Consider the following 25,480-nt stretch of genomic DNA (forward strand, 5'->3'; position numbering starts at 1 on the left):
ATATATATATATATATATATATATAAATTATATATATAAATTATATATATAAATTTTGTGACAATTTTCCCACAGGGAAATAAACATCTTTCCTATGGAATGACATACAGTACATTGTCTAAGTCCCCATTATATATGTTATTCACAATTATTTTTTATTTATCTTCCAAACTAATCCTTGAAAAGACAGACTTTACTGAGTGCACAATAATTACAAAACACAGCTATTGTGAAAATATTATTCTGAGTATATTCCAGATACCTGGAAAGTTTTAAATACTTCTTGAATAATAAAATATTTAAGAGTGCAGAGTGATAACAACTTAGGTGGGTAACTCCATGTCTATTGCCTGTGCTGACTTGTTAAAACAAAATGACTAGACTACCAAACGAGTTCAAGAATGTGTCATAGCAAAGGTATAGTTACACATACACATTAGTTAAAATGTCATAAGCATTTTCATAACACATCCAAGTGACCATGTTTACTCACACAGTGAGCATAAGTGGTGCCCTATATTTTACCTTTTGAAAAAATTCTAAAGGTGGGAAGGCATAAAAATATAAATCAATCAATCAATCAACACAAAAATTACACATAACACCCAAATGCATTTGACACATCCTTAGTTAGCTCGATGTAACCCTGTTTCCGGGAGTTTAGGAAGAGGCAATGACATTAAAATGGCAGTGTTTCCAAGTGTTGTTGTTGGCAGGTAATGAGCAAAGTGAAATAGAAAAGGAGTTGGTACATATGTAACAAAATGACTACATCAGTAAAAATGGACATAATAATGATAATAATAATAAAAACACAATTGGTAAACAGGCATTAGACTGGAAAACAGATGAAGAGGACAGTACTGTACTGTACTGTACTTAATTAAGCCTCACAAGGAGATAGATAGAAATGGGATTGGGACACATTACAGCTAAATAATTTACATGATATTTAATAATCTCAAACACAACATACTTATGCATGTACAGTACTTGAGATTTGAGAAGAGGTACAGAAAAACATATACTGTATATTGACGAGATGACAACTGCGTAATTCACACATTCCAATATTTAAATTAAACAACATTAAGTATATTACATCAAGTGACTTATACTTGTAACCAATAGAGCGAGAGGCCAACAGAATTTTTCCCTTTAATTCTTCAACTGGATAAAAATAAAAAAGCACAAACTGTATTCAAAATTTAAGAAAGCCTTTCCTAAACATTTAAAAATACTCAACGATAAATTCTAAAGCACCGTGTAAAAAATCATGTATGTACCTGGGCAAAGAAATAGATAATGTACACAAAGAAAACTTCCTGATTTTCTGCGTCAAATACTGTAAACTCTCGTCTACTGATCTACTCAACACCAGTTATGTCTTATGTGCCACAGGAAAAAATAAAGATAATTATACTGTAGTCTGTACATGTCACGGAAGATTCATGCATGATAACGTTTTGTACTGTCATCATTAGGTATACAAAAAGGACAGAAATAAGGTACTCTAGCAACTATGGTCAATGGCAGTAAATGGTACAACGCTGAAATATGTCGCAGACAGAATTATGATTCCTGGAATGTTACATGCTGCAACGCTTGAAACATCTTACAAGTTGAGCACGATGGAATAGTGGCAGTGATAGTTGAAGGGCTAGCAGTAGGGATCCCTGGGTCAGGTTCACTTGGTATGGAAACAGTACTATATAAAAGGTTTAAGTCTTCAATAAAGCATCTAAAACATCACAATGTTATACACAACAGAATGGTTAAGATTAAAATTGTAAGAGACATTCAAAACAGAAACAAGAGTAAAACCCAGAAAGGGAAAGCCCACTAAATAACCTGACCCTTCCCTACTGCCTACCTTGACAAACTGTCGGCAATCTTTGGCAACAAAACAAGTTATAAACGTATGTACACGGCTACACACAGTGCAATTTCTCATGCACCACTACAAACAGGAGAGCCACTTCATTATGATCCAAATGAAGCAGGTTCAAGAAAAAATAAAATAAAAATAAATAAAAATAATAATATTAAACCTGCCACACAATTGTATCCCCAATCAAAACAAGGATACTTACTTCCCATGCCTTGAAAAACATTCATTTCCATTTGGTGTTCAGTAGGTTGCCCCCCTCCCCCACCCCACCCACATTTTAAGGAATCGTACACTCAGTCATACATAAACACAAGTCTGGCATCCACAACGCCAGATAAATATAACCAAAAACAAATACAGGACTTATGTACATGACTAAACAATAGTGAAATAACTTGCTTTTATGTGGTTGCTTCGGGCTGGTCTAACACCTCATACACCACCCAAAAGTCACTACTTCCACAAAGCACAATTTCCTGATCGATCACTTTCAACTCTTCACAATGGGTGTATTAGTGTTCTTAAACCTGATTTCTTGATATTTTTTTTTTAACAACAAACTCTTGCTCCCTCCCTAAGCAACCATATCACAAACTAAAGTTGAGGCTGTACGCCGCACCTGACACAAACCTCACACTCTTGCATCACTCACTCTGGCAGTGCATTATGAACACAGTCTGAATGTGGTTATGGGGTTGGTGCCTTATGCAAGTTTGTCTCAGAATTGACTATCTCCAAACTGGTTCACTTAGAAACCACTTCAAAGAAAAAAAATTAGTGCTGTAGCCAGAGGCCACGAGCAGGATTTGGAACTCGGATTACGAGGAACTTGGACTGTCCCATTCTATGAGGTACTGAACTTTATCTTCAAAACTGACTCTTCTTGCTATTACATGGAACTTTTCACCACTTGCAATTCGGTTTGCGGCCCCGAAATAGTTATTGACGGTTGATTTAAGGTCACTGAAGGAGAAGCCTGAGTCTCCCACTTTGGGATCCTCCACTATGTCACTGCAGTCATCTTTAGAGCCTGCGTTTAGCCTACCACTGAGGGCATAGTCCACACAGTTTTTTATGCTGTTCGTGCCATTTAATCTGATTCCATTTCCACCATTTATACTTAAAGAACCATTCTGTAGCAGGAACATGATCTTAGCCTTGTCACACTTCTTTCGGAAACGTCTCCTCTTTACTTCTCCATTCTTCCCTATGCGGATGTCACTTTCATTTAGTTTCCGTTTGAGAGGTCTAACAACCGGCAATCCGTAGCTTAGTGAATCCAGGTTCAAGAAGGGATTGTTCTGTCCCTCAAAATTAGAGGGTGGAGGAATGAAGGAGTCCAGGGTACCATGAGAGGATGTTTCATCTCCACTAGTGTCACCTGGGGTGATGCAGTTTGGTGTTGGGATCTCAAGACCAGATTTGGTGACAGGCCGCATACCTTGTCCCTGAAAAGTATGTACTGTATAATACCATAACAAGCCAGGGTCTACAATTTTTCTTTATCTTTTAAGCCAAGGCATATAAACAAAGTACCAATTAAAAATGAAAGGAGATACAACACAGAAAAGGGAGGGTGTGATGATAAATAGATTAATAAAGAATTTTAAACAATTGGTAAATATAATATTTCAGAAAGAGAAAATTGTCCTATTTATGAAGAGATGATCTAAAAAGTGTTAAAGCAAGAGAAAATCAATAAGGGAAGAGGTGAGACTTGTTGTAAGCTCAAGAATGGTGAAATACCAAGAATAGATGGAATCCCTGGAGAAATATTGAGAATGGACTGTGATGTTTGCCAGAAAACCAGAGGCCAAGGACGGATTCCACCTACACTGCTGAGGCCTCTACCAGTGACCTCTGAACCCTTTGGGACGAGATGATGGACATTGTGGGTCAGAAAAACTCAAAGTTGAGTGATGGGGCAGAGTGCATCCTCACCTTGATGGACTTCAGCATGTGGCCATGCCTTTGAGGAAAATCTGCCTGTATCTGTGAGCCCTATCCTACTAATTACTAAAGGTAATGACTGATTGGTCATGACAAAGTATAACCAATACCCTAGATGGATGTTGGAAATGAATGGAATTCATTAAATAATAATATATCAAGTATATAATACATTGAATGCCGGAAGTGGAGTGAAACTCTTCAGAAGTGATACACCATATACTGTAATGTCTTTGGTGAAGTTTCCATAACATAGGACACAAAACCCATGTACGGTAGCATGGTGGATAAGGACTATTAGCTCTCACCTAACCGGCAACTCATACTTTCTTGTATCTCCTTTATAGGGCCTATAAATGTCAAGAAAAATACTTTTCATTTCTGTAATTCCATCCCCATCATGGGCACCCTGAGTTGTCAAACCTACACATGTCTAGGCTTTATAAATCGCCCAATCTAGTATGTCTGTTATAATGAATATTAACAAAACACCAGGTGGGTAGTGATGAAGAAGCACAAGTTTACCTGTTTCAGCGCCTCTTTTAATAGCTTCTGTGCCCGCTTCTGCTTAAGGTCCCGTAAATCATCAGATTTGATACTCTGCTGATTTTTGGGTGGACGTCCTCTTTTTCTCTTGATAGGAGCTTGGGAATCAGTGATGCTATTCTCCTTTACTGATCCAATCTCTTCTATCATTTTTTTGGCCTGGAGAATGAAATAGTAATATAATACTTATACTGATAAGCATCTTCCTAATTTACTCTGAAATTTTTTCAATGGCAGTAATTTGACTAAAATTATTAATATTTTTTCTTCTAAACTTCAAATAATCAAATACACTTTTAAATGCTATATAATCAGAAGATAATTCAAGACATTAATGCTGCCACAGAATACTGAATTAGAATAAAATACTGTAAAGGTTAGAAGTTTAGCTTATTGATACTATACATCAGGCTGTGCAGATTAGCAGTGCCAGGCAGCCAGGACAAAAATTTTTTTTTCATGTCTTTGTACCTGGCACTTGCCTGGTGGAAAAGCTTATATTTTGAGAGGCAAATGCTTAGATGGAAATTTGTCAGGTGTTGTGTGATCCCACCTCACCACATATGTTAAACCAGGGAGGTGCACCAGGATTCATGACCTATGTCAGGTGCAGGTAATTTATCGCTACTTTATGCTGTCAATTTGTCAACATTTCAAAGGAACCACCAAGCTGAAAGGTTGTAGACGAGAGGTGATAGGAGTTATGACCTCACATGACAAGGACTTCTGACACTGACACCATTTAGATGGACACAAGTGGTCTGTAAGTTGACACACACAATTAATTTCCATGTTTTAAGTTGGTTATTTACCCTTTTCCAAAAAAAAAAAAAAAAAAAAAAAAAAAAAAAAAGATATCCAGGCAAGCAAATTACCTTCAAAAATTTGTCAGGACAAGTATATTTCAAAGATCACTTTGAAAATGTTACACATAATCTGCACAGCCTCCTATACATGTAAACACCATCTTATTGTCAAACCTACAAAACAATCAGTACACCCTTGAAAATATTTAACGATTAATGGAATTAGTTAGTGCTGTTTAAATTGTATCCTACTTTAAAACCATGCATTATCCTAAAACCAATACTGTACCATGTCCAAAGAATTGTGTATGCAGCAGCAGTAAGATTGTACTATGTTTCAATTAAAGTGCTGCAGTACCTTACATGCCTATTGATGAATAGACGTGAAAAATATTCAAGCCAAGCTGCATCAAAACATCTACAACACTACACGAGTCATGTTCTGGATACTTATAGTGTCTGATTTCATTGGTTGAATAAAAAGAACATGTACAATTCATCTTGCCTGTGTGTCTTCGAGTTAAAACACAATTTCACATAGTTGTATAAAATCAAAATTACCTTTCTAATTATTTCAGAGCACCCTAATATTTTTACTGTCTTAAGAATTTACAGCACCTTAGTTCTCATCTGACTCATTTGACATTCCTTTCAGCCGTTCACTTTACCTTCACAGCACTGAAGCACTCACCAATCATTTACATTTCACTTCAATCATCAAAGCTCCTCAGCACTTCATTACCATATTGTATTCATTTCTAACCACCCTCAATAGTGCTCACATACCACTCACTCCACTGCACCTTCCAACATGTTTCTATTCATGTAAAACTCAATGATCCATTCCTCCATAGTTGTATTCATTCCAATCTCTGGTCTTAAAATAACAATGTCTTGATGTCTCTCTAAACAGTGCAGTCTTAGATGGATTGCGAATGAAAACCTTACCTTTTTATCTTCCATGAGGATATCCAGTTCTCGTTTACGTTTTCTCTTGCCAGAACTGCTAGGGCTCTCCTCATCTGGCTCCAGCGCAACAGGAGACACTGCACGCTTCTTAGCTGGACTGAAACGTGCCATAGCCTCGTCTACTTCCTCTTGCTTGTCCTCTCGCAGTTTATAACTTCGTGGAATTGGCGGACTGGAAGAAGAGTAATTAATTAACAGAGTCAAGTGGCTAAAATCTTTAGAGAAAATATCATAAAACTTCTGAAAGTGGACTTTGTAAGTCTAATTAAGACTGACACTATTATCTTCAGCCTGTCATATGTCCCCATCGTTAAATTGCTTGACTAAAACAAAAAGTTTTTCATGACATTTCAAATACTGTATTGTACTTGTCCATACATGCAGATTTATTTTTCCTTGGACCAACAATACATTAAAATAAATCAACATTTAATCTAACAACTACCCAGTACTGTATATCTATTCATATCTCTTACCAAACCCACTTCCATTTTTTTTATTTGTGGTAATATTCTAAAAATATATCATCTCATTACAGGGGGTCCCTGGGTTACGAATGGGTTCTGTTCCTGAACAATGCTTGCACTAGCTTTTAAATGATACTGTATAGTTGGGGTCAAACGTTTGCTCCCTCCCAAAATGAAGCAGCACCAACTCCAATTGAGATAAAACACATCTACACCAGACGACAGTCAAGGGAAAGTAATTTCGGGGACTCATTCCCGTGACACAGTTTCACCACATGGAATGAAGTCTTGTCCATGACTTATATGCAAAAAGTTTGAATCTTCCTGTGTACAAAATAAGAGCCCTGTCACAGGACACTTCCTTGTCAGGAAAGAAATCCTGGTTATCCTATTACAATCATTTACCAACTAGTGTTAAGCATACTTATGTCTCAACTACATTAATAACTTCAATTACCCTAAAAGAAAACAATAACAGTACTTCCCATGATCCAGATCTCAATAAAAGTATTGGTGGTTATATTTTCAAGATCACTGAATCCCTAATCTGGTCAAGTGTCTAAATAAAAAATACTACCTATTTTCTTACATACCCTGAGTATCTCCAGGATGTTGTGTGAGCAAGGCTTCACACACCTACACGCACACAACACATGCATGCACACTCTCCTTTTGTCAGTCCAACACCCAAGATTTGATTTAATCCATGAAATCCTTTCTATACAAACCCTGAATTTACTTATCCACATACATAAACCTTGAAAATATTTTGGAATATGCAATTTATATTTGTGCTAAGCATTACTGACTATCTGTTTCAGCTGACATTTAAATTTTCTTAAGTGGAATTTTAAGTGAAAATCTAACGGGAAAAAATGATAACTAAATCTAACAACAGTTGTGCAAGCTGTCAACTCCCACAAAAAATGAGTTAGCTTTAGCAAGGATTCTAACTCGACAGCCACTGCCTCACCACAAACAATTACATTCCTGATGGCTGCAGGATCAAACTCACACCAAACTGTGCAAGAACAACCAAGGAATATTAAAATGCATTAGTATGAGTATCCCCCAACAAATGTAAACTAAGTGTATACAGAACACCAATATTGGGGATAAATCTTCACACTACTACAAGCTTTATGTCCTATACTGTATGTGTGAAACAACTAAGCTAAGTTTAAAATTAATTCACAGGAAATTGTAGAAACTTATTACACATACTGTACACCCTTTAGGAAAGTATTCATATCACCCTGAGAAATGTATAACATGAAGCACCTCTATAATACTACACGCACGTTGTCTATGTATGTATGTATGTATAAGTTTGAAATCAAGCCACTGAATACTGTAGCACTGAATTACAAAAAATATACACCCAAAGCATTAAGGGACAGAGCACTCTTCTATAAATCCAGTTCTGCTGGTGGGGAGGAACACTCTCAATCATTCTACTATACACCTCTGCCCACATCCAGAACCAGGTGGAAGGTACTGTACTGCCCTGACATGACTTCCTTTGCTATTTTGCCAGTTTTTCTTTCCTGACATTAGCCATCATATAGAAAAATATCATACAGGTCTCAGTTTGCATTAATTTCTTTAAGCTGATTTCTCATGACTGTAAAGTATAAACACACACACACCTCAATCAAATATTTAACATTGCACTGTTGAGCAACTAATTACTGAGAATGAAAATGTAGGAAATCATTTGATAAAAACAAAACAAAAAAACCCACTAGAGCCATTATTACTGTACTGCACATTAATTTAAATAAAGTGATTCTAAAAGAAAGAAGTTAGGGTGGTGAAAGTAGAGTAGATATAGAGCTAACCCAACCATAAACAAAAATTATATGATATATGCAGCACTCAATTAAATGTCAATCAAAAGATATAAAAATCCTCTTTAAAAATGATGTCAAGTTTGGTAGATAGGCATTTAAACACTTTTGACTAATGAACTTTTAAAGCACTTAAGTTGGGCTTATTTACAAAAAGTACACACAAAAGTTTACATCAAGGGCAAAATGACCTTTAGCTGTAGTATATTTGCAAATATTTATCCAGTACAACATGCAAAAGGAACAATAAAATAGAAGCTTAGCTAAAATAAGACAATTAATTTCCTGCAATATTACCGAGGCTTCTGTATTAATTGCATAAAATGAAAACTTGAGAGAAAGAGAAAGTAAGAAAATGCAACAATTCCTAATTTATGATAACCTTGAAAGTGTCAGAACTCTACTTCATGTACACAAGCCGTTTCCTATTATGATGTGCTGTGACTGGACAGGTGTTGAACTACTGTTTCCTATCATCCACCAGCTAGTAGGTTGTTTCCTATCATCCACCAGCTAGTAGGTTATTTCCATCCCCTTGGCAGGATACTAGTCTCCTGGCAAGCGCACTCAACACGGCTGAGTGCTCAAGACCTAGTGTACAAGGAAAGAATATAATCATCCACTCCAGTTAGGAAAAAGCCACACGACCATTCACTTGAGAGGTGAATGAATACAAGCCCACTTCCAAGTACCGTACCGTACTACCCGTACTATAAAATAACAGCCTGGCTGTCTTTGGTTACCTAAAGAAGCAGTAATTAAAAGGCTTCACCATCTTGGTTTCTTTTATATTCTTTACACATTCACAATGAGGGTCACCACTGCTCATAAATATTTGCAAGGCCCTCATTTACCTAACTGTTATTTCCTTATGTTCTAATTAATAGAATTTCCCTTCTTTCCTCTAGACTCTTTAAACAGTTACTAAAGCAGTCAATTTTTTTTTACCTCATTACTTAACTCTATATGGTGTCATGGAAAAAATTACCCAGACAAAAACTTAAAAACCTTTTAAAGTCATCTTTTGTAACAGAGCTTAATTTTTCACACAGTTTCAACATCAATTTGATTCACTTTACTCCAGTTCATAGTCTTTTTCCATTTTCTTGCACAATTCTTCTCCAATCGACACAAAACACTGGAAGTACTGTATCATCAATGACTCACTCCATTAATTAGGCAATCGCACCTTTCTTACCCTTAACTGTACCTCATTAAATTTTCCTTACTACCATTACACCACCTCCATACACTTCCATCCTTCATCCAGACTGATTTCTTCACAAATCTTTGACCACTAAATCCCTAATATTTTCTTAAATCTTCAATCTTTCTCCTATGATACATAAAACTGTGCCCAGGATGCTTACAGGTTCATATCCACACTCAAGGGTTGGAACAATCAGGCCCCAAAGCTCTTGCTGGTTCAAAAGAGCTCAGAGATTACCTTCAATTCTAATTTTTGTATTACAATCTTCTCAACTTGTATTTTCTTGCAACCTGCCTTCCTAAGCATTGACCTAAAAAATCTGAATACATCCACCAATTATTCTATGCTTCCTCTTCAACTAATACGACCCTAAAATTTTCCTCTTTCAAAGCACTAAAATGGCACAGTTAAATACACTTTGAACACCTTCCTCTAACTGTATGTATTTATAATACAAAGACACACACAATAGGTTGACAATATACAGTATATGTTATTTCATATAATTTACCCTCGTGCATCTAATACTGTACTTTCTTAATATTCTTACAACCATGCCATAAAGAGCCACAGCTTTCCTATGTTTACTTCTGTTCACATTATAATCTTAAAAATAAAATAAAATATTTACATACAGTATATATTTTCTTAAGGAATTATAAAATGAAGATTCTTTCATCAATAAAGTACAGTACAAGGCAATATCACAAACAATTTTTTCCTGAAATTGAGTGTAAATATCCTCAGTACAGGAAACAGTACAGTAGTATTTCACTTACATATGATAAATGCATAAAAAGGAAATGACATACAAAAAATATATATATATATATGTAAAAATTAAAGCCTGGATGTTCATGCAAAATGCCATAAATGCCAATACTGGATTTATCATTTTTTTTGTGTGATTCCCTAAAAAATTACCTATTTTCACCTAATGTGAATATTTTACCAGCTTTTATTACTTTCTAATACTGTACAATATCACCATGTTTTAAAGAAAGCCCCAGAGATGCTCATAAACAACATCTCTCTGACAGGAGACAAAATTTCACTTGAGTACATTGTTTGTATAATCTACTGCTTTGTTCACATCACCTCTGTGTGAGAAGGTTGTTTCAATAAAAAAAAAAAGTTATATATATATATATATATATATATATATATATATATATATATATATATATATATATATATATATATATATATATATATATTTTTTTTTTTCCCCATGAGTACATTGTTTGTATAATCTACTGCTTTTATATTATAATTATTACCCATTTTAACATTTATTTAACATATTGATAATATATGCAGTACAGGGAACTAGTTTTTTGTGCACCCATCAGATGCTTGACTCAGCCACAAGGCATCAGTTGGGCTCTGTTGACAGTGAAGTGAACATCTATTTTGTTGGTGTCTTGAATATTTTTTCATTTTTCATTGAAATTATTGGTCATTCTGAAATTTAGTTAACATATTGATAATATATAGCACAGTGAAGTGTTGATTTAAATAAAATAATCTTGAATTACACCTAGTGAACGTAAAATTTTGTTGGTGAAATGACGGCATCAAGCATGGGTCCACTGAAAGGTGATTTCTCCTCCATCCCTACTTCCTACTCTTCTCCCTCACCCCCACTTCTAATTCCCATCATCATCATTATCAACCAGGAGCCTTCTACATACACACCTCAAAGTAAGTGTACTTTACTGCATTTTTTTTTTTTTACTTTGTATGTACTTTCAATATCCCATTGGAACAATGGATTCGGTTAACGAATGACCCTCTGGAACGAATTGTGTTCGTTAACTGAGGGACCACAAGTTGACAATCCCTTATCCGAAATCCTTGGGGCCAGATGAATTTTGGATTTCAGAATTTTTCAGATTTTTTTTTTCTTTATTTTCAGGGATCGTTTGTTAACCGAACTCCATTATTTCAATGGGATATTGGGTAATTGGTTCCAGCTCACAGAAAAGAACATACAAGAACATACAAAGTATAAACAAAATGCAGTAAAGTACACTTACTTTGAGGTGTGTATGTAGAATGTTGCTGGTTGATGATGATGATGATTGAAATTAAAATTGGGGCGTGGAGGAGGAGAAGGAAGTGGGGATGGAGGAGAAATCACCTTTCAGTGGACCCATGCTTGATGCTGTCATTTCACCAACAAAATTTTAAGTTCACTAGGTGTAATTCAAGATTATTTTATTTAAATCAACACCGCACTGCGCTATATACAGTGGTCCCTCGGTTAACGATCACAATTCGTTCCAGAAGGTCGTTCGTTAACCGAATCCATGTTTCAATGGGATATTGGGTAATTGGTTCCAGCTCACCGAAAAGTACATACAAAGTAAAAAAAAAAAAAAATGCAGTAAAGTACACTTACTTTGAGGCGTGTATGTAGAATGTTCCTGGTTGATGATGATGATGGGAATTAGAAGTGGGGTGGAAGAGAAGGGAGAAGAGAAGGAAGTGGGGATGGAGGAGAAATCACCTTTCAGTGGACGAATGCTTGTTGCCGTCATTTCACCAATAAAATTTTAAGTTCACTAGGTGTAATGCAAGATTATTTTCTTTAAATCAACACTGCACTATGCTATAAATTATCAATATGGTAACTAAAGTTCAGAATGACCAATAATTTCAATGAAAAATGCAAAAATATTCAAGACACCAACAAAATGGCTGCTCTCTCAACAGTAAACAAAGCCAGACTGAACCTGTACTGCATGTTAAATAAATGTTAAAATTACTTATAAATTTAATATAAAACATTCAAAAATATTAAATCGCTCAACTTTATTGATATTTACTCAATTGGAAACGAATTTAAACATAGAACACATTACTGAATTGGCAGACTGGGCCATCAGCTGACCATCAGCTCACAACAAAACGTGATTTTCGTAAGGATTTCGTTAATCGAATTTTTGTTCGATAACCGAATTGAAGATTCTCATGGAAGGTAATTCGTTAACCGAGGGACCACTGTATTATCAATATGTTAACTAAATTTCAGAATGACCAATAATTTTAATGTAAAAACGTAAAAATACTCTGTATTCAAGAGAGCGACAAACACCATGTTTCCTCCACTGTATACAAAGTTAAACTGACGCCTGGTGGGTGAGTCAAGCGGCTGATGGGCGCACAAAAAAAAATACAGTAGTACCCTGCTTAACACGGTCAATAAAACCCACAGGGTACCTTGTTAAGTGAAAACCGCGCTAAGTGAACAATAGAACATATGGGATTAATTCCAATAGAAACTGGCCCGATCCCCAAACTCCACTTTTTCCGACACAATACCTATGTTCTAGTAAAAATAACATCTTAATTTTATGATGGTACATGCACACAATTAATACTTAAGAGAAATAGAGAAATACAGTCGCCAAGTTAATGTCCATTCAAATAATGGACTCGACTCCCTCCCCCTCTTCTCACACTACACTCACTGGCTCTTCCCTCTCTGAGAAATTTTGGGGGGAAAACCACTAAATTTTAATAAATAATACCTCAAACTAAAGTTAGGATAATACAATTGACATTGCTGGATTCCTGTAAGACCAGGAATATTTTGAATATAAATGTCATATATTTTGCACAAAAGATAACATATTTACTGAGAGTAAACATTATATCTAAAATTTGTATGTCTAATGCAAAATCTATGATGTATATATTCAAAATGATCACCAAATTGTAAGAATTCCAGCAATGTAAATTATATTCTGGCCGGGTAATTTGTATGAATTTTATGAGCTAAAACAAATATCTTCAGTTAATAAAAAAAAAAAAAAATATTCTTCGACACTATCTGTCAATCAAAGTACCCCACCTTGCCTCCCCCCCTCTTCCAACCGTGCGGTCAGTCCCAACCCTCCCCCCACCCCCCACCAATCCTCCCTTCAAGAGATGTTGGGTGAAAAAACTAAATTTTAACATTTTGTATTAAATAATACCTCAGATTAAAGTTAGGATAATATAATTGACATTGCTGGATTCCTTGTAAGACCAGGAATATTTTGAATACAAATGTCATATATTTTGCACAAAAAATAACATATTTACTCAGAGTAAACATTATATCTAAAATTTGTATGTCTAATGCAAAATCTATGATGTTTATATTCAAAATGATCACCAAATTGTAAGAATTCCAGCAATGTAAATTATATTCTGACCGGGTAATTTGTATGAATTTTATGAGCTAAAACAAATATCTTCAGTTAATAAAAAAAAAAATATTCTTCACACAGTAACAGATGGTCGGTCGGTCCCTCCCTCCCCCCCACCCCCCACCAACCGTCCCTACCAGATGTGTGGGAAAACCAGAATATTTACCTTTTTAGTAATAAATAATACCTCAAACTAAAGTTAGGATAATATAATTGACATTGCTGGATTCCTTGTAAGACCAGGAATATTTTGAATACAAATGTCATATTTTGCACAAAAAATAACATATTTACTCCGAGTAAACATTATATCTAAAATTTGTATGTCTTATGCAAAATCTATGATGTTTATATTCAAAATGATCATCATATTGTAAGAATTCCAGCAATGTAAATTATATTCTGGCCGGGTAATTTGTATGAATTTTATGAGCTAAAACAGGCAGTCAGGCAGGGTGGCGGGTGGGGCGAATCTAAAAATAGCTCTGGAGCTGGACACTCACGATTGTCCGTGTATACGTGGAAAAAACCTGTGTTAAGTGAAAGTTAGACTCTGGTGAGGCACGCGCGTATACGGTAAAACGCGCTAAGCGAAACCGTGTTAAGCAGGGTAATACTGTAGTTCCCTGTACTGCATATATTATCAATATGTTAACTAAATTATAAAAAGACTAATAATTTTAATACAAATTTTTTTTTTAAATATTAAGAGCACAACCTTCTTGATATTTACTCCACTGGAAACAAATGTAAACATAGAACCGATTACTGTATTGGCAGACTAGCCGATCAGCTAATGCTCACAACAAAACGCTTTTGTCATAAGGATTTCGTTAAAGATTTGTTCGTTAACCGAATTGAAAATCCTTATATATATATATATATATATATATATATATATATATATATATATATATATATATATATATATATATATATATATATATATATATATATATATATATATATATATATATCCTACCAGTTTTACATGTGCGTTGAAAAACTTTGAGACAAAGAAATGAGAAATTCCTATATTCTCCCAAATTTAAGTCATTTCCTCATTATCATTTTATTTTATTTTTCTGAGGGATTTCCAGTCTCTTTTACATTGAATAATGACACTGAGGATCATATTGTCTTTCAAAATATTGGAAAATGCTGAGGACCAAGTTCCTGGCCTGACTAACTCCTAATTGACTAGTTGGCCTTGAAATTTGTAATTTCCTAGGACAACAAAACTTTGCAACTGTGCAGGCATCAAGTGGTGGAGCTTTAGTAAGTGGTGAAATTTGCTGTTATTTCTCCACAGGTTGTGACTGTCATTATTGTACAGGTGAATACCAATATATTTTTCTGTTCAGATACACTGTGTACGTATTGACAGTTCAGGCTATCTAAAACTCTCCACTAGTATGACAACTCGCTCCCATTATTACTGCACGTCAAAATAAAACTGTTGTCCTTATACACATTTATGACAAATACTGAAATACAACAATATATTTCTTGATTGATTAGCAATTTCATAAATAATTTTCAACACATATCACAAATCCTCTATACAGCACCGTATATAGAAATTATAAAGACTCAAACTAGCTTACCACTTAACACAATACTGTGACACAAAAGACAAATCCCATCTAATCATCTTTTCTCTCACGGTTTATATGAAGCCTCCGAGGGAATAAAGACCCAATTTCTTTTATTTCTTTACACATACACGAGATGTGAAATGAATCTTACATCATTTTCTCCATTGTTATTACTGCCAAAACAGCACTAGAGAATTTATAAACATCACAAACTGTAAATGCCCAATACAGAGGACCCCCAAGTTTGCAGATTTTTATTTCGCGGTTCTCTATTATTCACGGATGACACCTGCATTTACCCGAGAATGTCAGTGGGTAGTTTTAAAGTTGCCGGCATTTACGAGGGAGTCATTCATTCTAGAGACAGTAATTACCTTTACCTGTATTGTAAATATGTGTGTGTTGACACACACACACACACAAAACACATACAAGTACAAATAAAGAACAATTGGAAAATCCTCTCACAAATAATCATAAGCAAATTTATTAAAAATGTGAGTCTACCCTAAAGTCTGTGCTTTAATAAATAAAGCACAGACTTGAGGGTTGACTCACATTTTTAATAAATTTGTTTCTGATTATTTGTTTGAGGATTTTCCAATTATTTATTTGTACAGTACTGTACAGTATATGTTTTGTGTGTGTCTATACACACAACATATATAGAATACAGGTAAAAGAAAAAAATTTCTACGCGCAAACATATAAAGGGAATATAACATTTCTTTGTACACAAGTAAAAATGTAACCCCCCCCCCTACAAATGTTATTCGCATATTTGACGATTCATGGCCATTTTGAAAACCTAACCACCGCAAATTTGGAAGGGCCCCCTGTACTCATTATATTTTAGTTATTGCAGTAGCCAGTCATAAGACCATACAAAAAATTTGAAGGCATAACTTTTTTTTTCAACATTTTCATAATGAACCAACTATAGTATCACTGGTAAATAGTTCCACATAAATATTAATTGTGGGTGATAAAATGCAGCATTTCTGATGGTCTTGCAATAAAAATCATCTATATTTTATTAGTGAAGAGGGCTAATGTTAACTTGCTTTTCATTTTATTGATACTTGGATGTTCTTCTTAAAATAATGTCAGGAAAAAGCAACGCTTAATAAACTCTCTGAATATATATCTGGCACCTTTTGTTTGCTGGTGACGTCAGTTTCTGATGTCACCCAGACACCGCTTGATGACAGAAAAGGGCTTTTAAGACGCTGAACCTTTTCATCATGTTTGTGTTCCCTTTATGATATTTATATGAGCACAGCATTTCACTAGCTTTTTTTTTTACTTTTCCATGTGCAGAAATTATCAGACACATATAGAGAATAGTTATTATCCCTTAAACTATCAGAATATAAATAATATTAAATACTGCATCCATCTGCCAGCCAAAGCTGCTTTGCTACAACTAACCCTAGGCCTCATTTTTTAAGTTCGATTGAACAGACTATAAATTAGCAATTCATGTACAGGTAATGACAAATATCTTATCTATGCCATTTACTCTCTCACCCTGAATTTGGAATTTAACCTATGTAAATACAAGTCAGGACACACTGAATGACTACATTAATTTTCAACTTCCTAAAGGTGTCACAAACATAAAAATACTATACTATATATCTTCTGTATTCATGAGTTACATGCAATTTGGCCAAAAGGTGGTCCCCCAGTCACAGTTATGAAAGCTACATTACAGATGAATTTCCCCTATTAGAGTCAGTTGGGTCTCCTTTTCTATAGGATAAATTTCAAACTACAAAACAGATCAGAACAGTACAGTACCCTACAAGCCCATCCCAAGTATATGGTAAATGAGAGAACTACAAGCAGAGGTTTCCTACTGTAAGTTTCATAACACAAGACAACCACTAAACAAAATATATTCAAGCTTAACATATGTAAATGGTCAGGCCAAGTCATATTACATGGAAACCTGAGATAAAAGAGTCCAACATACTTGTTATGACTTAATATACCATACACATAGCATCACTAATTTATGTACAGTATAAAAAATGGAATGGTGAATTGTTGCATATTATTTTTCTTATAAATTCCAAACAACAATTTCAATTATTTAATTTTTAGGAAACTTTTTTACTATCATATGACAAGCTTGTATATTGTAGTGATAAAAACAACAATTCCAACATAAAAAAAAATATATAGTTTTTATGAAAAAAGTCAGGAGGCAAGATTGTGGTGCATGTTAATGTGCAAATGTGACAACCTACATCATTAACAATAAAACACAAACGCTTTGTCTGAAGACAATTCTAGATGAGCTACTGTACATTGCATTAAATATCAACTTATTCTGAATGACAATGCTGTGACTGAAGAGTTTGAATATCCTAACTATGTAGAAACTGACTTTAAAGTGTTGAAATAAAGATGATTTTGATATATGAAGGTGGAAGAAGAGGAGGTAAAATCAAAACACACACAGAAGAGAGCAAGCATTCTCATCCTCCCCTTCTAGGATGGTGATATTAACAATGAAAATATTCAGATGAAGTGATTAAAGTGTGGTAGCTAAGTAAGAGTGGGGTCCAGTGTACTATACAAATGACCAGTGACCATGCTATATAGGGATATGGGTCAACAAAGTGAGTAAAAAGGAAATATGGAAAATTAATAACCAGGTAAGGTAAGAGTGTTGGGGGAGAAAATTGTGATGCTGTGGGTTGTGGGGAGTAAATTGTGATGCTGTGGGTTGTGGGGAGTAAATTGTGATGCTGTGGGTTGTGGGGAGTAAATTGTGATGCTGTGGGTTGTGGGGAGTAAATTATGATGCTGTGGGTTGTGGGGAGAAAATTGTGATGCTGTGGGTTGTGGGGAGTAAATTGTGATGCTGTGGGTTGTGGGGAGTAAATTGTGATCGTGGGTTGTGGGGAGTAAATTGTGATGCTGGGGTTGTGGGGAGTGTGATGCTGTGGGTTGTGGGGAGAAAATGTGATGCTGTGGGTTGTGGGGAGTAAATTGTGATGCTGTGGGTTGTGGGTAAATTGTGATGCTGTGGGTTGTGGGGAGTAAATGTGATGCTGTGGGTTGTGGGGATTAAATTGTGATGCTGTGGGTTGTGGGGGAGTAATGTGGGGAGAAAATTGTGATGCTGTGGGGAGAAAATTGTGATGCTGTGGGTTGTGAGAAGATTGTGATGCTGTGGGTTGTGGGGATTAAATTGTGATGCTGTGGGGAGAAAATTGTGATGCTGTGGGTTGTGGGGAGAAAATTGTGATGATGTGGGTTGTGGGGAGAAAATTGTGATGCTGTGGGTTGTGGGGGAGTAAATTGTGATGCGTGGGTTGTGGGGCAAAAACTCTACACGACACATGAACACGTTAGTTGATGTACAGTAATGCAATGACAGAAAAATCTACCAGTGACTACTCAAAGAAGATGAACTGAAAGTATTTTACAAGAGAAGGAGAAAAGCTACTAGATATAAATACAGCTTGTAGTTTTAGAAGTTTGTTTTTAAAGATTAATACATTAAGACTCAATAACCAGGAAATTTCATCACACAGACAACTGAAGATGTTAAGGGAATTAGGTTTAGTGCTGTACAGTATTAGAATTTAAGTGATGTGATAAGACTCTCAAGTAAACAAATAAAAACAGCCAGTCGTTTACTTGTCAGCTATCCAAAGCCTGCAAAAGAAGAGAAAATTATGATAATTGCTTCTAGTACCAATATAGCTGCAGTACTATAATAGAAGCAAAAAAAATCCCAAAATTTCTGAAAATATGACACAATACAGTAGTTGACTGTCCCCTCAGTCTTCAATTAACAGGTTCTACAGGATGATCTGTTAGAAAATGGGCCAAGACATACACACAAAAAAAGGACACCACAAGCTAAATAATAACACATGGGTCAAGACATACAAAAAAAAAGGACACCACAAGCTAAATAATAACACATGGGCCAAGACATACAAAAAAAAAGGACACCACAAGCTAAATAAAAATACAGTGTTCCGATAAAAAAGTTAAAAAATATTCTTCCAATAGTTTTAAATGAACAGAACAAAATAAAATAAATACAACACATGTATTCTAGTACCTGTCAGCATTGCGAGTCTTCTTGTTTCGAAGTGTTATGTGTTTTATAGAATCTTCAGTAATAGGACCAACATAAGGTAAGGTTATGGCCGGCACAGGTGGAGGTACTCGAACTCGTAGACCCCAGATACTAGTCTTCTTCTTTATCTCACGTCCACATTTAAATCTGCAAACACAGTACAAGGTGAACATAGTATTCAAAGATGGAAAAATGTAAATAAAAATAAAAATCCCACACAAAAAACTTTAACACTGGCAAATCCACAAATAACACACTCTAGGAAAATTCAACGTCTGATACGGTAACACACAAATCTTTACAATTGGCTGACTAAGGCCTGAAACTATTATAACTATCATTAGCAACAAACAACTACTGGATTGTACACTGTATATGGAGAGAAAAGTCATTTATATCGAGGGTACATTAGATGTGAAATCTCCAAATCTAATGAACAATATAGAGATCAAAGTCCGTTATATTGAGGATCTGTTCGGACGTAAAACCCCCACCTAACGGATTATACGGAGCGAAGTCCGTTGAGGGTTTCACTGTAACTGACGAAGAATTTACCTTGGCCTATTTCCTTCCAGCACTCTTAATACCTCGTGCTTTCGTTCACTGACCCGCATATTTTGTAACTGAAATGTAAGAGAAGAGGTGCGTTTTACGACAAGAAAGGACCCATTAACACCACTATATCACGCGATGGTTAACAATATCACTTCAGTACAGTATATACACACAATGGTCAAATATTGCTAAACTTCATGACAGGAAACACAAAGATCATGAACCCAGGAACAGTATTTCCCCCCCCCCCTTCTAACTTTTATCAGTGATGGCTAAACATATCCCAGTTAACTTGATTTTTAACGGTGCCTAAAGCTCCCAACAGGGGCTTAATCTCCCACACTGTACTGTACACTTATCATTCTATGTTTCTAAGTAGGAGAACATTAACTGGAAGTGTGAATGAAAGGTGATGTCATGAAAATAGGTAGAGAAGTGAAATGGGGGAGAAAATATAACTGAGAGAGACAAGGAGGGTTGAAGAGAGTGGGGGAGGGGAGAGGAGAGAGAGGGAGAGAGAGGGAGAGAGAGGGGAGGAGAGGGAGGAGGGAGGGGGAGGAGGGGGGACGAGAGGGAGGGGGGAGGAGAGGGGGAGGAGGGGGAGGAGGAGGGGGAGGAGGGAGGGGGGGGGGAGGGGGGGAGGAGAGGGGGGGAGGAGAGAGGGGAGGAGAGAGAGGTTGGAGAGGGAGGAGGGGGAGGAGGAGGAGGGGGAGGGGGAGGAGAGTTGGGGAGGAGGAGGAGGAAGGGGAGAAGGGGGGATGGGGAGGAGAGGGAGGGGGAGGGGGAGGAGGAGGGATGGGGAGGAGAGGGAGGGGGATGGGGGAGAGAGGAGAGAGAGAGATTGATTTGTATGCATCGAGAAATTGTTGTCAGGACATTGGTGTAAAAGTGACCCTGGATGTAAGAAGTTAGAAACCACACCGATGACGTCCTCTTGAGCAACATGTAGGGTGAAGAGGAAGCAAAGAAAATGAAATATGGGAATAAGATGTGGAAGTAAACACAGAGGCAATCACAGTGTTTGCTAAGGTGGTACACTATGACAATTAAAACAGAGAGAGAGTGAATGATTGGTAACAGTTTCTAGTTCAAAAGTAGATGGTAAAAAAAAATGCAAAGGGAGGACTAAGAATGAACAGGAAGGACATGCTCAGGGAGGTACTGGATAGGAGAGGGAAGGATATCCAGGAAGCAGTAGCGTGTGTGCATGACTGGAGAGCACTATGTTAGAGATATATAAGGATGAAAGTGATGTAAAAGGGTTAAAGCAATGTTGTGGAGAGGCAACACATTTAGTACAAGACATCTGTAACAACAATTCGATAGTGAATGACACCAATTGATGGGAAAGAAGTATGAAATGATTAAACTGAATCGCTCTATATTTAATTATACTGATTAATTCTGACCCTACAAAAGTCTTTAGGATATATACTGTAAATACATATATATCTGTATTTATTGTGAGATAAGTGAACCAAGAGCACTACAAGATATACAGTGTGCGTGGTGTGGCAAACAGACAAGAAAACCCACCCCTAGTGGTGCTTGTAGTAATTCCCAGTTGTCGTTGATCCACTGAGTGATTGTATCCTCGTACTCAAAGTATGTCTTTGAGTCTTGTAGAGTTAAGTTAAATATTGACAGATGCACAACATCTACCCATTTTACATCTAATCTATGAAGGAACTCATTTCCCTCATTACACAAAGCACATACAAACACATAAAACCTGGAAAAAAGGAAAAATCCATTACAATATATCCTCAGGGTAAGAATCCTCATATGTGTTGTTTTATGCACGGGGGAAGGGGGGGGGGGGGGATATTTACACCATTACTTTAAAATGTGGGTCTAATTATATGCTCATGAAAACTGAAGGTCTGATTCTCAAATCCCCTTTTATGGCCCAGATCATGACTATACAACCCCCACTAAAATGGCAGGAAGAGGAATGAATTACTCTGACCCTCTAACTACCATCAACCTACATTAAACTGAGATCATGGGTCACAAACTTCAACTCACAAACTATTAAGTCAATGTACAATATAAAAGCCTTTAATTTGGAGGTTATTATGATGGCTTTATGATAATTTGCTAGCTATTCACTTCAAGATACAAATTCTCAACTGTAAATAGTCAATTCTTTAAATACAGTTGATCTACTGTATGTCCACATAACTATAAGTAATAGTCAACTTGCATAAAATCATATTGTAAGTACAAGTCAAACAACTGAGACCAAAGTGAAGGTTAAAAGGTGATGATTTCCCTTGTCCTCCTGGTACACTTAACAAGAGTTAAAGAGCTTGAAACTACCCTTTTTGAGAAGTAGTAATCTGGGTACCTTCATGCTAAAGGGTGCACCTCAGTTTTGTTTAAACTATCGTCAGGTCATCAGCAATAATAAACAATTATCTACTTCCAATGTGACATAAACAAAGACCAACCCCTTACAATTAACTAAAAACTTGATTGATCTAACATAAAACTCGACTAGTGTTGAAACTAGACAACAAAATATTTATATCCCAGTCCCTTCAGAGGTGTACAAGAAGGCAGTGCTGATGAGCATTTAGATAGCATGGTACAGTGTCCAGGCAGGAACTGAAGGATTAAGTCTGGAATTCAACATGGTCAACCCAATTAACAACCACAGAGCATGAAGACTTGATGTTTACTCTCTTAAGTGGTCACTCATTTCTGAAGATTCCTTACAGACAAAGTTACAATGGGAAAACATTACTAATAAATGAATTAATTAATGTCTAATGAAGTACCTGGTCTCCAAACTGTGAATTTAGTACTAAACTACACAAGTGTTACACACTGTCACTGGTCATCCTTTTTTTTTAATCTGTATTTGTCCAGCATCAATATGAATTAATTCAATTTTAATTAGCATACAGTATATGATTATGCATTAGTTTTTATATGTGGACTGAGTTAGTACTGGGCACCATGAAAAATATTACCAAGAGGTTTCACAATACTGTACTGTACTTTAGTTTTATTTTCAAGGTCTTTCAGCATCTAGTTCTCCATTCTTAAAATTTTTAATAATATTTACCGGGTAATCAAAATTATCTTTTCTATTTACCGTAATCTCAGTGTTCATCCCTTCACTCACCATATCTCTTCACCTAATAGTATGACTACTGTCTGCCTTGAGGAAAGCAAAACTATTTTATTTGTACTGTATTATACAAGGTAAAGCTTAATTACCTATCACCATATAAGAGTGGGTAGTGTAAACAATCTACACAGGCTTCATGAAACCACTGTTTGCACCGTTGGCACTGGAGCATGCGGTTGTACCATTCCCCAGGGCCTCCACAATAACAGTATGTTTGCTCACGGTTGCTCTTGTGACCTTGGTCCCACGTTAAGGAGTTGATCTGCAAATAAACAGGTTACTGGTTCTTCCCTCAATTCAAAGTGTTCTACTGATCTTAAAAACAAATGATTAGGAACACTTAATACTACCTACAAGATATGGTCTTTACAGCTCAAAGTGACAAGAATTAACAATAAAACACTCAGTAGATGAAGCAATACTTTTGTTAACTCTACAGCCATTCACCTGCTATAGCTATCACTCTTGATATTCACCACATAAGTCACCGTTCCCAAAAGAACTCTCTCTCCCACTCTTTCTGACCTTATGAAGTAGTTCATAATAATCAAGACATCCTTCTCAAGACTAACCTGAGTCTATATCACACATTTCAGCAGATGACTTCAACATGTTTACCTAGATGTGTAAGTAGTAAGCACCAACAGGTAACTTTTGAGAGCCCTGCTATCTTTTTATTGCAGTTATTTAGTTCCCTCCCCTTATTTTCTTCACAGCAGCCTTCTAAAATCACTGAACCCATTCTGCTCTCTTCTTATCTCCAGCCCTGGTTATGTTAAAGTCTTGAAATATTCCTTCTACCTCCTGACAAATAACAGTATGTGTCTCCCACTGATATTCTCATTAGTCTCTTAATATTAATTTGATTGTGCTGTGTAATACTGAAGTAACCAACATAGGTACTTTATTGCTTCTAACCAACTCAAAAATCACATTAAAACTACCCACTCTGAAAAGCCTAAACCACAATCTATCTCCATCACTGATGCTCAATAAGGAACACTACCAAAATCAATACTAAATGTTCATGACACTTCTATCCTATACAGTTATGGATATCGTTACATTTAAATACTTATCAGCAACACTCACATCTGTCATAGCACACTAACTACAAATTTTCATATTTCCTGTTGGTTATTAAACTTCTTTACTTTCCATCCGTTAAAAGTACGGTAGCCATTGTAATAAGTTTCTCATGTACAGTCAACTACTAAAGTCTGTTGGCCTCTCCCCCTGAACCCAGAGATTCAGACTCATGAACCCGAAGCAGTAGACTGATACATAATTTAGCCATAAATGCCTCAGATTCATGGGACCAGGAGAAGCCAACGGACTTTAGAAGTTGACTACATTGCATTCGCCCTTTTATATAATTTTGGGTTCCCTGCTAATCTCTGAACATGCATTTCAGAAAAATACACATTATGCTATATTGTATATCTTGAGACACCAATGTCTTCAACAGCCTCAGATCAAATGTCTGCATTCTACTTTGATCTTCACCATTCTTTATATTTCTAATGTTTGATATCCTTTATGAAATTATCATTCAGAACAGATTTTGAATCTTTTATATCATATCAGTTATTCACTTGTTGCAAATTATCTTAAGTTGTTATTAATACATTCTTTCTACTTCCAACTATCTCTATTCAATCCACATAATCATATCATTCAATCCCTTCCATCATCATTCACACACAATAACCTGAAGTATCCAACCACCTGCTGTTCCTATACCCCAACATATATGTTGCCATCTGCACCATCGCCATACTTAGCTCACACGAATTCCCTATCAATAATCTTTAATGACTATCAATATACTGTACTATAAGTAAAACCCAAATGACACAACTTTCTTCCATTAAGACACGACACCAAATACCCCTTTACTTACATCATACGGCAGGACTAGCTTATTATTCTCTTCAGACTCTTGTTGATGGTGAGGACGAGGACGCTGCTTTCGTGGAGAATTCTCCCGTGATTTCTTTCGCTCTTCTTTCTCCATAGCTGAATGTCCAGAGCACCTTGGACATTCCCACTGGCTTTCTGGTTCACAGTACTCTTTGCCTATTCTTGGCTGGGGATAAAATCAAGCTTAAGACTCTCAAAAGAAATGAATTACTGTACATTTTGTATTTTAATCAATTATGACAAATTAATCTATAATTCCTTCACTATGT

The 25,480-nt window shown here is 36.0% G+C and overlaps 1 protein-coding gene across 2 annotated transcripts in view; it reads right to left on the bottom strand.

The window, feature by feature from the left end:
- Positions 1-937: 937 nt before the first annotated feature.
- LOC121860923 (PHD finger protein 19-like) overlaps positions 938-25,480 on the bottom strand; it is a 47,763-nt gene continuing 23,220 nt past the window's right edge. Inside the window, exons 5-13 of one of the 2 annotated variants that reach the window (XM_042358299.1) lie at positions 25,192-25,377; positions 23,378-23,550; positions 21,686-21,881; positions 20,150-20,217; positions 19,577-19,741; positions 19,144-19,161; positions 6,142-6,334; positions 4,367-4,546; positions 938-3,339 (exon numbers count right to left, since the gene is read on the bottom strand). In XM_042358299.1, coding sequence (XP_042214233.1) covers positions 2,710-3,339; positions 4,367-4,546; positions 6,142-6,334; positions 19,144-19,161; positions 19,577-19,741; positions 20,150-20,217; positions 21,686-21,881; positions 23,378-23,550; positions 25,192-25,377 — 1,809 coding nt within the window. In that variant the 3' untranslated portion in view covers positions 938-2,709. The remainder of the gene's footprint in view (positions 3,340-4,366; positions 4,547-6,141; positions 6,335-19,143; positions 19,162-19,576; positions 19,742-20,149; positions 20,218-21,685; positions 21,882-23,377; positions 23,551-25,191; positions 25,378-25,480) is intronic. The other variant, XM_042358300.1, reaches the window with a different exon arrangement.

Source organism: Homarus americanus, unplaced genomic scaffold (genome assembly GCF_018991925.1).
Source record: "Homarus americanus isolate GMGI-L3 unplaced genomic scaffold, GMGI_Hamer_2.0 scaffold52806, whole genome shotgun sequence".
Lineage (NCBI taxonomy): Eukaryota > Metazoa > Arthropoda > Malacostraca > Decapoda > Nephropidae > Homarus > Homarus americanus.